At 42.8% G+C, this 15,405-nt stretch overlaps 1 protein-coding gene across 4 annotated transcripts in view; it reads left to right on the top strand.

Moving 5' to 3' along the window:
* phkb (phosphorylase kinase, beta) overlaps positions 1-15,405 on the top strand; it is a 69,776-nt gene that overhangs the window by 6,439 nt on the left and 47,932 nt on the right. For all 4 annotated transcript variants that reach the window (XM_057017395.1, XM_057017389.1, XM_057017394.1 and 1 more), the window contains 5 exons: positions 2,852-2,990; positions 5,713-5,812; positions 9,170-9,277; positions 11,337-11,417; positions 14,902-15,017. In XM_057017395.1, the coding sequence (XP_056873375.1) occupies positions 2,852-2,990; positions 5,713-5,812; positions 9,170-9,277; positions 11,337-11,417; positions 14,902-15,017 (544 nt within the window). The remainder of the gene's footprint in view (positions 1-2,851; positions 2,991-5,712; positions 5,813-9,169; positions 9,278-11,336; positions 11,418-14,901; positions 15,018-15,405) is intronic.

Here is a 15,405-nt window from a genome sequence, read left to right as displayed (position 1 = left end):
TCTCTGAATGTGTGGGTCTGCATGTCTCAGCATTGGCACTGATTAAATTTACTGTATCCTCGTCCCATTGTCCCTCGTCCCTCGTCCGCTCAAGCACACACGGAAAAGAATAAATGAGCATTATTGTTTGTCTTTGTTTGTGGGCTGTATCATATCTCATATCTTCTGAGAATTCATGGTCCGGGGCAGCGGAGTGTAACCTTCTCCTCATTGTCCCCTACACCCAGTGTCAGTGCCAGCCCGTGGACTCTTTCTTTTTTCAGACACATCTTCTTTATCTCTTTTCCAATCTTCTCCATCCCCATCTGCTTCTCTCTTCCCCTCTGTCTTTTTTTTCCCGCTGGAACAAACTCTGCAAAATGGATGTCCCCTTCATTTGCACCCACATAATGTTCAGATGAAAAATTAAGTGATCCCTCTAGACAGATTAGTCATCAGTGAGGGGACGACTGCAGGAGCGCTGCGTGTGTGAGCACGTGTGTGTGTGTGTGTGTGTGTATATGAAGCTGATAAATTACTTTCCCAGAGGGCTTGTGTATGTATTTTAGTATGTAATATTTCAGTATATTATCTGAGGGCTTGGATCTGTTCGTATTAAGAGCTTACATCCGTCGTTCTGTCCTTAGTCACTAATCCTGAGTGTGAACTTCGGTGAACTTGAGCCATTTTATTTTATCGTGGCTCACACAGTTCTTGTTGCCTGACTTACACAGTCACATACCTCAAGTGCATGTACTTTTGTAACGCAGTCCCTTTTTTTTTTAGTATTTTTGTGGGTCCAGCACATTATAAAACCGCGAAGGAGAAGTGCCGGGTGGCTAAAAGTGTTGTGGAAGTGAAGTAAAGTGGAAAGCTGAGTTTGCTGAGGCGTTACAATAGCATGCAAAGCAAATGCACATGTGGGTGTGCAACAGACAATACTGCAAAGGTTTGGGGCAGATGTGTAAAGGCTATGAGCACAGCAACAAGACACGAGGTAGTTGGACTCCGCCAGCAAGGCCTCTCCCAGACGAATATTTCAAAGCAGACTGGCGTTTGAAGATGCTCTTTTAAAAAAAGCTGGCAGCCAAAAAGCTTTGGTTTGTCTGTGGCCTCGCTTCTGTGTTGGAGGTTTGGCATTTTGGCTGCAACTCTTCCACGAAGACCAGTTCATCTTCTGATTTTGAAGGGAAATAAGCTTGATGTGTTTTTCATCTGCTGCACTAAGTGTTCTTGGCCGACCGCTGCGTCCACTCTCTTCATTGTTGCTTGTTTCTTTGTGCTTTTTCAAAAGAGCTTGGCTTCCTGTAAACAGACAAAGGTTTGCAGTGTTTTTTTCTGCTGAGGCTTTGACAATGTAGACATCACCTAAATGACAGAGTGAGCAGGTCCTTGTTGGACAAATGCATCATTAATGACTGACATTTGTCACGTATAAACACACAAAAGATGTTACACCCAGAAAATAACTGCAACATGTAGAAGACCATGAAAATGGTGTTAATCTAGGGTAAATTCACTGTTAATAGGCTGTATCCACCGGAGAACGTGTGCATCAATTTTACACTACAGCGCAACATTTATGAAGCAATATGTCGTGGTGGAGGTTATGGTGTAAGACAACACATGAGGAAATTGGGTATTGTAATATACTCCCATGCTGTTGTGGAAGAAATGAACTGTGCAGCTCAAACGATGCGCCGTCAGAGCCAGTGAGCTCATCCTCTGTGAAATATGCTAAACCTCCTGATCTCACATTAATGGCAGGGTGAGCCACTGGCTGTTAGCACAGTGTGTAGGTTTAAGCCCAACTTGGGGCCTTTCTGTGTGGTCTGCATGCTCTCCGTGTGTGTGTGTGTGTGTGTGTGGAGTGGGGGGGGTTATTTCCATGTGATGTGTGTTTGCTCATCACACAGTACAAATGAACCTCATGTACCATATAGACTCTTCGGTGTCCATTAAAGGTGCTGTGGTAGTAGGGGAGCACTGCCAGGGTACCCTTGAGCAAGGTACCGAACCCACAAGTGCTCATATAGGGGTGAACTGGTGACTCATCCAGGGGCGGACCTGCCTTCACCCTTTGTGCACCTTCCCCGTCACCCCGAAAGGGATAAAGCGGTTAAGAAGATGGGACAAGAAGACAAGTGTCCATTAAAGCATCTGCTCAGGTTTCTTCTATTACTAATGACTTCTCTGTCAGCACTCAGACCCGGTGCGACTTAAATAACATGCATGACGCCCTTGCTGTGTCTGCATAAAAATGTGTAAGTGCCCTCTTCCAAAAGCCTTTATTTCATTAGCTTTTTGCTTTCATCAGAGAGGACATGCCTGCCAATTTCCCAGCCCATTACAAAATTGAATTGTGCATAATTTAATATGATTTTTTCCTAATTTATTGGATGTTCAGAGTGCGCACACGGAATCCAGATGAATGGAAAGGAGTTGGTAGCTCTGAAGGTTAGGGTGACAAGAAGATCTGCCAGAGCCAGACATATTTTACATTTCTCTGTGTTGGATGTGCATCCAGGTGTGGAGAGAATAACACAGTAATGGCTCATTAGCTACTGACTGTAGAATGATATGCATCTTCCCTGCTGTACAGGTGCAAAGAAATCAACCAAATGTGTTCACCAGAGTGTCTAAGTGCAACTTCATGACTGACATAAGGTGTGATGACAGTGGTGTTGCATAACGATGACTGTAGTTAGTGCCTAAAAGGCTAGCAGTGCAGTGGGAACCCAATTACCGGTAATTAAGTGTGTAATCTCCTCTGAGCTTTAATTGATTTGACCGTGATTAGATTTTGTCACGTGACAGGATGTTGAAAATAAATGCTTCCTCACCTTTGCTCTTCCTGTCTGTCTTTATTTAGTCAAGACCACAATTCTGAACTACCAGAGTCCAACCACCGGCCTCTTCCCTGTCAAAACATGTTCTACCTGCAAGGAAGCCAAAGTCCGAGACTCCCTGTACTGTGCTGCCAGTGCCTGGGCCCTGGCCCTGGCCTACCGGTTCGTATAAAATACATAAATTAACTATGCATGAAGTGTTTCTTTGTTACCATGGCACTTAAGCTATAATTGTGATGATTCTGACCCGGGCCAGGGTCAGCTCATCAAGTATGTGGCAGCGAGATGCAGAAACTATTAGCTTTTGACTTCACCGGCCATTACTGTGACCAAACCTTTTAGAAAACTCCACCAACTGAAAGCTCAGGACAAGCTGGAGGCTCCTAATATACATATAATACTTGGACCTATAACATCTATACCTATAACACATGCTATAATCATTAAATATGCTTATATAAGTATAATACATATGTTTATAGAACACACAAAATGACGGTATTTAAAGAATCTGGCCACATTTATGAAAGGTTAACCTGCTAAATTAGGCTATTCTCCCTCAAGGGCTGGATTATTTCTCCAATGTAAAATCTGCTGTGGCACCATTTTTTTTTAATTCTGTGACTAGGGTGGACCTCACTTTTGAGTTGTCGTGCTGTATTTATTTCTTTATAGCAAACACATCAAACACTGTGTTCTAGATGTATTGATCCAACTGGAAGCCCTTGAAAATTATGTGAACTTCAAAGGTCAGCAGGTTTAGTTATATGATACCTTAAAGTGTCAGTGTATTCAATATAATTGGGATTTTGCTTTGGCCCGTGGTTGAAAGGGTATCGCTGTTTAGCGCTCTTCTATGTGACCATTAGTGTAATGCACAACTCTCCACTGCTTTCATCCTTTGGCTACAGTTGCTGTTGTGCTTTTTTAAACAGATTGTGAATATTAATTCTAGGGCAACATTTTAAAGTTACACTGAGAACCATCTGAGCCCAAAAGTCATTTATCAGCTCTTGACACTGTCATTCCCCAGTGATTACTTTCCACATAAAAAGATAACTTCCCCCCAGAAATGAGCCTGTAATGGGACGGAGGGAGCAACCCGGAGAGAAGGAGAGCGGTTAGGAGCAGAGAAAGGGAGATTTGGCAGGGGTGGATGAGAGAGACATGATGAACCACAAAATTGAAATGAAGATGGAGTGAAAAAATGAGATGGAAAGGAGAGACAGCAGGGTAAAAATAGAGCACTGCAGTGACGTGACCAGCGGCACATCCCAGTCATCAGTCATGGCTGCCTCCTATTAGAATTGTCACTGGGATTTAATTAAGACAATTCTCATCTGAGAGGCTTGGCCAGTACCATTACTTACCTCACAGGCAGCTGCTGTTTCTGTCAGGAATTCAACTACCAGTCAGTTCAGTGAGCGTCTCTGAGCTGGCACAAACTTGTTTCCAGAATTTAGCCTGCTTCTGTGAGTAGATTTGGGATTATCTGGGTCATTCTTGTGATTGTGGTTCATCATAATGACCTGATCAGAGTTTGGAAGTCATCAGTCACGTTGCCCAGGTCGCTGCGGCCTAATTTTATTACCTGACTGGTGAGCATGATAAAAAATGCCAGGTGATCATTTTAGCTATCGTTCTTTAATGTCTGTACATCTGCTGTCACAGAACTGCTTGCAGCGTTCCCCACGATCACCTTAAGGGAGAGATCCCACCGTGGTGTTAGCGTCTGAAGGCGCGTCGTTCAACAGCTGGTCACGTACAATGAAACACTGGTACCTCCCCAGGCTCCGAGGCGCTGGCGTCCTTCCCTGTACCTTTGAAATGCTGCCGTCTCTGTCACACCTGAGTCAAACAAGAGGCTCATTATCCCCCCAGATAATGAAGCCATGCAGGAGCCTGATAACCATCAGCTCATTTCAGTCAGGGCGGACATGCATGGACAACCAGTCAACCAAGTCCGGAACAGCAGGCACACAAATAGATCTCAAGTTTCTTATCAACAAAAACTGTCAATAAATATACTGTATCGAAACATCTTCATCAAATAGAGAGTGCAGGAAACGATTCATTCTCCGAACGTCTGTTGCAAATGTTAATGTCGACATTAATTAGACAATTAATCACTGGGATTTATCAATCACTGTTTCAGACATGGAGGACAGACAAGGGTCATGTATTGTTGCATGTATGGCAACAAGGACTAAAGGGATAATCCATTTATAAGGGACTGTGTGAGTAAAGGTGCCGAATGAAACTGCTCATCTATGACATTATAAATACGGCTCTTGTTATAAAAAGACTTGTTATTAACACATTGTTTAACCCATTGGCTTTTTCTAATAGAAAGCATGTAGCTTTTAATTAATTAAAATAAAAGAGCTGGGTATGTCACTGTGACCCTTGATCATTGCCAGATCATTGCCAGATCACCTCATGCATATTACACTGTGGAATACATGCTGCCCGTTAATGAGTTTCCACTGAAGTACTTTAAACAGGACACGGGTTGATGAGAAGTGCCTGCTATATTTTCTGCGGGCGATGAGCTCTGACGTGAGGGTCACTTTTAAAAGACTACGTGATTAATGTGTCGCCTCCTTGCGAAATTCAAACAAAGACCATCTTTTCCCCGGAGATGTCATCACTGGTCGTAATTAATGTACAGTAGCCTTCGCAGTGTGCATCCGCCGAAGTTATTTCAGCCATGACTGATTGATATGTGGATGAAACCAGTTTATTCTACTGTAATGTCCTAAATCCATAACATTACAGTCAAATAAAGAGCTTTTAAGACCCGATATTGTTCTGTCCGGTTCTATACGCTCATCAGTGCTGTTGTCTGGCTGCATCATCCTGTGGTGTTTTCACTGTTCGGCAGGCGCATTGATGATGATATGGGCCGGACTCATGAGCTGGAGCATTCTGCAGTCAAGTGCATGAGAGGAATCCTCTACTGCTACATGAGGCAGGCTGATAAGGTGAGTTTCAGCCGCCCTTCAATCAGCTTCTGTTTTCAGAGTGCGCACAGGCCCCCTGCAGCGCAGGACTGTTGTTCGGATCGAAAGTGAATTCTGAGCTTCCCTTCGTCGAAGGCAGAGAGCTGAAGCACTACGCGTGACTATTTTTTCTTTCCCGTCCAAAGAAATGAAGATGCGGAACTATTTATGTGGTCCTCAGGGCACAACAGCCTCTAATTGCCAAAGACTTAATTCTTTACTTCATTAAATCATAGCAATTGAGAAAATGGTGGACACCCAGGCTACAGAGGATGATTACATAACAGCAAAACATACAAGATCCATAAAATCACACTTGAATCACCAATATCCTCCTCAGACATGTGTGCTCGTGCTATTCTGTTTCACATGCCTCTTTGACCTTGACAGCCTAATTTAGGGGAAAGATTTGCTGTGCTTTAATTGCAAAGCTGCATCTACACAGCTGATTACTCAGAGTAGCTTTCCTTATGGCCCTGTCTTCCACACTTACAGAGAACATGACAGTTTTATGGAGACATGACACAAGGGCAAATGCCGGCCAAATACCACTCAGCAAGTGTAGCAGCTGGGGCCCACTGTCTTTATAACTTATTGACCTTTTTTCTTTTGCCATTAATTGACTTTAAATAAATCCAGATGTGGTTGATATGCAAAGGAATGGAGCTGATAAAATCTGCAGTTGATTTAAGGTGTTGAATGACTAATTGTATCAGTCTGCTGTTGGTTGGAATTATATTTATCATAATAAATTGATATCTGTTAAGCTAAATTAAAGCTATCACAGGTCAGATTTGGTTTTCATGGTCTGTTTCACACATTTAGTGTCTGGAGGATGCTAACTTAGGGTGTATTGTGCTGTTTCCTGGTGATATAAGTTCAAATAACATTAACAGATTCTTCTATTATTGGTACAATTATTTTTGGTTAATTCAGTCCACTGACAGAAAAAACGGTATAGACCTGAAAAGGTCACCTCCGAGTTTCTGATTCAGTTGTTTCATTCTAAAAATGGGTGTTTTGACTATTCCAGAGGAAATAAACACCCGACACTGCAGAATCCTTTATCTTTTCTTTCATTGTTTGATACCCCAAAACACCCAAAACTTGAGCAGTCACTGAACTGTAATTAAGCAATACATCACGACAGGTCCTGCTATATGCTCATTACACCACGGCTAAGGGGCATCTTAAAAAGTGTTGAAGCAAGAACTTTGGCTAGTCGGAAATTTCCATTTTCTTGACATTAGTGTTGGCTTCCGTCGATTGTTTATCCACTGTAAACTGTCAGTGTTTCTGAGGAGGCACCGTGAGTAGCTGTGGTGGACAGGACCATCCCTAGGAACGCCATTGAAGTGCTGATTAGACATCGTCTTAACATCCATCGAAACACTGTTATCCTTATTTCCCTTTTCTGTCTTGTAAAGACCATCAGTTAGCTTAGCAACACTTATGCTAGGAGTTTGTTTTCAGAGTATATCAGGAACAACGGCACAACTATGACATACATTCATAAATTACTAATGAATAACACTGACTGTAATCTATAACCAGTAGTTGTATCTCAAAAAATGATTTAACATCACACAGGTAGTAAACTTAATGCTCAACTGGTGTTAGACTAGAGCCATTGAATTCTCGTTTTGTTGGGTTAAACTGGGATCGGGACACTGCGGCAGTTCTACACAAGCCCTCGGGGTCTCTCACAATGTCTGTGGAATAGAGCTACTTGACACTGTCGCTTGGTTGGAGCGACAATCAAAAGAATCTGTCATGTCCTTGCAGGTAGGGGTTTGGAAAATGGAACAGTGACACCAATTGTTAGCCACAGACAGGAAGATTTCAAACACACACACATACACACACACATACACAGTTAGCCACTGTGGGATGACACAAAGTGGAGCAGTTTAATAAGAGTATGGTTGGTCTATCACCACTGCAACCGGAGGAAAAGAACATTCGCTCTCTTACCCTAAATAGTGAGCAGGAGAGTGAACATAGTAGGGAAAGAAAACAGGAGACAGACTGGGAGGTTAAATAATGAGAGCAAGAGTTGCACTCTGAATGGAAATTAAAAAGTTAAAATGGGGGACAGGAATAATTATTCATAAACAGGGCTGTGCATGTGTACACGCACACACACACACACAGACACACCCACTATCCACTCTGAAGCAATAATGCGAATAAAAAACACACACCCGTGTCATTCTTCACCTATATTAATGTGGAATTGTGCCGCCTGTTCGCTGTAACACTGGATCAGTTTGGGGGACGTTTTGACTTTTGTACTTCATTTAATCTCAGTAACAGATCTTATCTGTCCTTTTTCCCACAGATTTCAGTGATGTCGAACATCTCAGGGATGGCGCAGATGACACTTTGTGCCAAAAAAATTGCGCCAAGAATATTTGAGAATAGAATGATTTTATATTTTTGACCTTTTTATGTTGAATATATACACTCATTTGGAATAATTCTACTTTAATAATGTTGATTGAAGTGAGAGGGGGAGATGCTCAAATCAAATTAACCAGATGAGTTACTGAAAACACAAGTATAATTCAAATCAATCTTTATTTATATAGTGTCTTATACAATCAAAATTGTTTCAAGGCGCTTTCCAGAATCCCAGGGCCTGACCCCAGACAAGCAACAGTGGCAAGGAAAAATCCCCTTTAACAGGAAGAAACCTTGAGCAGGACCAGGCTCATGTAGGGGGACCCTCCTGCTGATGGGGGGGCTGGGTAGAGAGAGAGGAGAGGAGAGGAGAGGAGAGGAGGGGAGGGGGGAGGGGAGGGGAGGGGAGGAGAGGAGAGGAGAGGAGAGGAGAGGAGAGGAGAGGAGAGAGAGAGGAGAGGAGAGGAGAGGAGAAAACCATGACCCAGTGGGGTGACAGAGGCCTGTCAGGTGATCATGTTTCTGGACCCCGGCAGCCTCGGCCTATAACAGCATAGCTAAGATGTGACCTAACGATTCGACGACCCCCTAAGTATGATAATTTCTCTATCTAGGATAGTAACTGGAACTACAGAATTAACAACAATAAGCTGATTAAAAGTGACGAGGCAGCTGAAACAAAATTCAGTTGGCAAAAATGGTGTACTGGAATGCAAGTGGAACTTTTTGAGATCAAATATAAAAGGAAGTCAAATAAAAGTGGATGAAGTATTAACCGAGCAGCAATGAGGGTGATATGATTTAAAAGACATCAGAGTGCGTTTATACAGGACAGTCAGTTATGTCCAAGGCTGCTGCAGAACCTCTGGGGAGGAAATGAATTCTACCCTTGACCTTGCTCTCTCTTCATTGCCTTTATTGCTTGTCTCTGTGCAGGTGGAGCAGTTTAAACAGGACCCCAGCCCCACCAAGTGTCTGCACTCAGTGTTCAACGTGGACACTGGGGATGAGGTCCACCCCTACAGGGACTACCACCACCTGCAGGTCTGGCACTCGGCTCTCAACAGACTGTACACAATCAATAACATACAGTCCTGATCAAAGTCTTGGGACCAGTGGAAAACTGCAAGGATTAAACCTTTACACTGTTGGAGTCTGAAGGGTTTAAATAGAGTCTCAAAATACCAAAAGAAGAAATGGAAGCGAGGTAGAAAGAAATGAAGCACTTTATTATAAACAGTTGTTAAGAACTGAAAGGGGCTGTTCATCAGCTGATGAAACATTTAAGACCATAGCAAAATTATGACCCCCCCAGACTCAAAACTAAAATAATCTCAAGCACTCACTAATGAGTAACTCCAACATTCCAACATTTGTGTAAATTTTCCTTCCCCAAATGTGCGTGGCGCCAAAAGTGTGACATCAGGAAGAAGTCCTTGGTCAGGCGGCCATTTTGAAAGGCAGCATTGTCCTGTTGGAAATTCCCAGTCCTGACCACACAGAGGAGGGCCCTCAGTCACGAGGGAGCCTCCCACAGCATCTCATCCAGCCAGCTGTCGTTTGGCACCATTGCACCTCAGGTTCTATCGGTCCGTCCAAGAAAAGAGCCCCCTGCAGCACGATGGTGCCCTTTTCCTGTTCAGCACATCACGAGCTGGATCTCCTTGTCATGTCAATAACATTGGAAGTCATCGGGACCATCAAATAAAATGTAATTTTTCTTTTTTGTCCACATTTGGTGCTCTCTTGCGGTCCAAATGGCACAGAGATGTGGCCTTTGAAGATGTTTTTTTCCCTTTTTAAGCTCTTCTGTCAATGCTGCCTGATGGTTATTGGGCTGCAGTCCGCACCAGTAATGGTCTTAATTTGGGTCGTGGATCGTCCCCTATCTTGACGGACAGCCCATCGGGTCCTCCGGCTCAGTGCTGCTGCAGTTTTTGATTCTACCAGTTGACTTTTTTTGTTCCACCCGGGTTCTCTGAAGATATTGAAAATGCCTGTTTGGCTGCGTCTGACCTCAGCAGCGATGGCACGCTGCGCGACGCCTTGCTTATCTCAACAATCCAACCACTTCAAACACAGGAAGCTTCTTTGCCTTTGCCATCAGGAGGTGGGACAGACAGAAAATGACACGGAATTCAAATATTTGGCCAGATTTTAGCTTTTGTTTCTTGTCTCGCTTCCATCTCTTGTTTTTGCAAACTCGACTTGGAACTTTCTTTAGATCCAAGAGTGCAAAATGCAAATCTATAATTTTTCTGCTGGTCTAAAGATTTTGATCAGGAGTGTCTCCGCAATGTATTCACAAAGCTGTATATTGCTTGAAGCGTTAGCAGTGTTACATTTAAAACTAATTGGTTTCAGTAAATAGTAAATGTAGGCCAACATTAAAAGCCTGAGACTTTCTGAGTTCAGATCCATACGTTCACACACTTTTAAACAAAGTAGAAAAGGGTTCAAAGCTGTTCCTTGTAAAGCTCCACTGCACTGATTCCATTACTGATCGCTATACTGGTCTAGGGAATCCTGACCATTGGCTGCCTGTGGGGAAAATAAATCTTAGTGAAGATAAATGGCCAAAGTAAAAGCATTGATCTCTCCTCCTGGCACTTATTTATTGCAATGGTAATTTATAGGATAATGCTCATATGTGTAAACCCGTGTTCATTTCTGCATGTGTGAATGGAGAGATGGATGTAGCTTTGACACACCAACAGTTTATCCCCTTGTCAGTGGTATCGACAGTTGCCTGTCTGTGTAATTCTTAGAAAGACGTTGGATCATTTGTTCAGAAAGGTTTCCAATTCCTCAATCAGGCTTGATAGGAAATCAACCAAAACTGCTTCTTGCATCAGAAAGTCTCAGCTAATCCAATATGTTCTGATGTCAGACAGTAAATTAGAGCATTTTATCCCTCTGATATTATAGGCATCATAGTAAATTATCATAACAAATGTCACTCGTATTAAAGGTTTAATAGCTAATAAGCGTCGCTGTAAGGGGAAATTAAAGAGGGCAGTATTGTAAACTGTAGAAATGCCTCGCAGGGCACAGAGGTCTTAAATTGAACAGGGTTGTGTCTCACTTTCTGTCGTTGCTGCAGATTGATGCTGTTTCGCTGTTCCTGCTGTACCTGGTGGAGATGATCTGCTCTGGTCTGCAGATCATTTACAACACCGACGAGGTAAACCAGACGCTGCAGTGGCTCTCAGTGGGATCAATTTAAGGGATTCGGGCGCTGCTTTGCTTGATAATCCACCCACAGCCGGTATCCACCGTCCTCATGAACAGTTTTTTCCTCATCTTCAGCTCACTCTGTCATTTAACCCCACAGAAATATTCACTGAGGTTATCACCGACCTCATCAGTGGGTTGTTAAGAAAAGCACATAAAGAGGCACTTCACTATTTCTTAATGATAATTACCTGCAGGTGCTGGATGCCATAATGTTCTATTCAACAGGAAGTTGGTTTAACACTCATGTAGCATAATCATTTAGTGGTTGTGATGGAGCCACTCGTTAAGCATATATGTGAGCTGTTTGTGTGTGTGTGTGTGTGTGTGTGTGTGTTTAAATGAATCTTGACTGAACCTAAGTGACATGCCTGAGGAACTCTACATTGTGTCTGCTATGAAGCTACAACTTTCTCAGAAAGGCCAAGTCAAACTTTTCTACTGTGTGTGTGTGTGTGTGTGTGTGTGCGGAGACTTGATTTATAATGTAGGGCGACATCCTAAACAGCTCTTTGAGCACCGATGCTGCACCTGACCTTGTAACAATCCCACAGTGAAAGTTTAGGCCGTGTTAATTTCAATCCCTTTGGAGTCTGACAGGTTTCTTTTTTGGATGTCTGATTTTGTTTAAGCAGTTTCCTGAGTAATGAGAGTCACCACAAAAGGTCATATGCAGAGATTCGTTTGTTCATTCGTTAAATATAGTGCCGCCAAAACAAGTCTTATTTCAGATAGCCACAATAAAACACAGCAAATATCTTCCGAAGTTAGCATGCTATAATCATGCAGCCAACTTGCGTTAATGTCGATGACATCACAACAACATTAGATTATTGTCTGTGTTGATTGTCAAAAACACCAAAGTCAATTTCCTGATATGAGCACATACTTGACATAGTAAATCTGATTCTGATTGTGTTCCACCAGAGGCAGCTGTAGTTGGTCCTTTTTATCAAATGAGACTTGGAAAATTGTTAATATCTGTTAGTTAACCTGGATTATCTTTTTCAAAAGAACCTAATGAAACCCTGTGCTGAGTTAGGTGATGCTACCACCTGACGCCCCAATATGAGGCCCAAAATGAGCCTAGAGGGTTTCTAAACCCAGTTATTTATTCTATAAATCCTCCACAGATGCATTAGGCTGGCACAAATGCACGATCAGGGGACCCTCTGTCACTTTTAAAGCTGAGCTCACATTTATATTTGTTTGTGGAGCCCCTTGTCTTTAGACCAGGGAAACATAAAGATGATTTTGCCATTGAAGCTTAAACATCCTGCTGGGAACTGAACAGCAACTCCTCATTCAGCAGCACATCGATCCCCACTGTTACTGCTTCGGCCGGCCTTTACTGGCTTTGTTCTTTGTGCCTTTAAAACAACCGGGCCGCTTGGCTACGCTTGCCCCCTCCTCTGTGGCATGTGCGCCCCAGAGGAGCTTCAAACTTCATTAATTCTGTTAGTTTTTGCTCATTCAAAGCTTTACTCACTGACAAACAAGGGTGTAATTCTTCCCCTGGTTTAAAAACTAAAGGTTTCACCAAAATACTTTTATTTGCACAGTCCTGTTTGATTTGCACCTTCTTTTTTTAATTTGCCAGTTTAAATGCTTCTCATTGGGCTGCTACATAATTCAAGATGAAGCAGCAACAGGGAGCCAGTAAGAGTGTGTGTAATGTGTGTATTTACCTGGAAAATATTTAAAAGTTGCTCTATTTAGATTACATTAAGATGGCTGTCTGCATTACTATTTAGGAAGCATGGTGGCATTTACCGTACTGAGCCAGGAGCTGCTTTGCGTTATTTGTTTCTTGATTTTTCATTCTAGAGGTGATATCGGAAGGTTACAGCGACTCCTCGGGGAAGCGGCTTTATCAACCCCCCACTCTGGCGCCATTTTCAGTTTCAGGCTGCATGAAATGGAGTGTCTCATTAGTGCGTCATTAACGCACGCTGTATTTTGCCTCTGTGGTTTTGTCAGACACGTTTTGTCACGTTCCAGGAATGTAAAGGGAATTTTTCTCCTCAAAGAAAAACTGAGGTGAAGAGTCCAACACAGACAAACATCATTAGACATCATAGAGTCACGTTTCTCTTTGTTTTTGGAAATTATTTGTCGTAACTCTCCCCAAATGCTTTATTCAAGTATGCCCAGTCCCCTCAGGGATAAAGGTGGATTTTGCCTTTCTGAATCCACACTGATGTGGCCTTGCTCTGTTGTTTTGGCTGTCACTCGGGGTCATATCCTGGCCCCACTAGAGTCTATGTTGTGCTCTCGAGGGTGTTCTGACTGGGTGCCCCCTTGTTGGTGGAGTCCCAAAGTGTCCACACCAGTAGATCATTGGCCAACTGCAGACTGGTGGATTCCTGAAGTCTTTTGAAGTCACTTTGGAATCCTCTGGAGCTTTTTGTAAGGTAACACTTGTTGAAGTTAGATGCTGTGAAGTCTCTTTTAAAAAAGCATGGATGAAGCATGGATCACGTACGTTAAGCATCTTCGTCTCCAGAAACTCATTTTCTTAACCAGACTGGAGGAAAGCAAACACCAGGCACACTTACAAATAATGCCTTTACAATAAGGGCCTCATCGGGATGAAGCCTCTTTTATTTGCAGCATGCAACTGTGCACATGTATGCAAATGAAGAAGATGGAAACAGAAATGGAAGGCACAGTCGTCTGTCCAGCAGAGAGAGAGAGAGGGGCCCAGTTTGGCTGGTGGGCACTAAAATTCATTAAGATACTATTAAGATACTAAAAGTTCCCGTCGTTAATCATTCAACTCGTGAAACCCCAAATGAGGAAAGAAAAAGCACCTCCACACACAGACACAGACACTCCCCCCTCCATCCTTCACATATTGGCCTATTTAAGTCCTACACGGGTTGTATCTCCATCTCTCAATCTTTGTTCTCGCTCTCTACCACTCCCTCCATTCACTTTGTCATTTCAGATTAGATCTTCCATCTCTCTCTCTCGCTCTCTCTCTCTCTCTTTCTAACACACACACACACAGATTGCTACTCTCTGTTTTTTAAATAATTTAATGACTTTAAGCCATCGCACATTTCCTGGCTCTACCTTCATATTTACTTACATGTGTTGATAGCCTTTAATGACTCTATACTTTCACTTTCTACCTCGTCTTGCTTTGCTGATTCCGCCCTGAACAGACAAGGCCGTCATTTTGTTTTGGTGGCTCAGGAAATCAAGGACGCCGCTATTACTTCACCTAAGCTGATAAAATAATTGGATGTTTTATTTTGAGTCATTTTAATGTCAGCTCTCGCAGATCTTTGTGGCTGTTTTGTATTAAGTTTTGATCCAGCCGACTTTCATCTTAATGACAAAGAGAGTAAATGTGCCCTTGAACATGTTAATTATATTCCCTCAGCATGTTAATGTCCAGTCTCTCACTCTGCTGTTTCTTTGTGTAGGTGTCTTTCATCCAGAACTTGGTGTTCTGTGTGGAACGAGCCTACAGAGTGCCCGACTACGGCATGTGGGAGAGAGGCAGCAAATACAACAACGGCAGCACCGAGCTGCATTCCAGGTCTGTCAGAATCTCCGCAACATATACAGTAAATGGTGTGGTTTTAGATTAGCTTTTTTGCCCTTATAGAAATCTCCCGGGTTGCATCTCTATCATTGCTGCCAACTGAGTCATTTCCCAGACTACAATGAGACTTTTTTGTTCAGAGGGGTTTGATTTTTGTCCGCAGGACACCACGTTTTGCTTTTTCCCTGCACATCTAAACATCCACACAAAGATCACAGCTCGCCATAAGTCAGTGAAACAAAAGTGTGGTGTTGAATTCTGATGCTCCTGCTTCTGCAGAGTGCACCTGGGTTTATGGGTGGTTTAAAACTTTCTTCAAAGATAAAGTTTAGGTATCAACCAACAGTAGGAGACCAGTGGATTACTGACTATCTCTGACCCA

Source organism: Takifugu flavidus, chromosome 2 (genome assembly GCF_003711565.1).
Source record: "Takifugu flavidus isolate HTHZ2018 chromosome 2, ASM371156v2, whole genome shotgun sequence".
Lineage (NCBI taxonomy): Eukaryota > Metazoa > Chordata > Actinopteri > Tetraodontiformes > Tetraodontidae > Takifugu > Takifugu flavidus.
The sequence above is the reverse complement of the archived record's forward strand: the minus strand, read 5'-3'. Positions and strand labels throughout refer to the sequence as shown.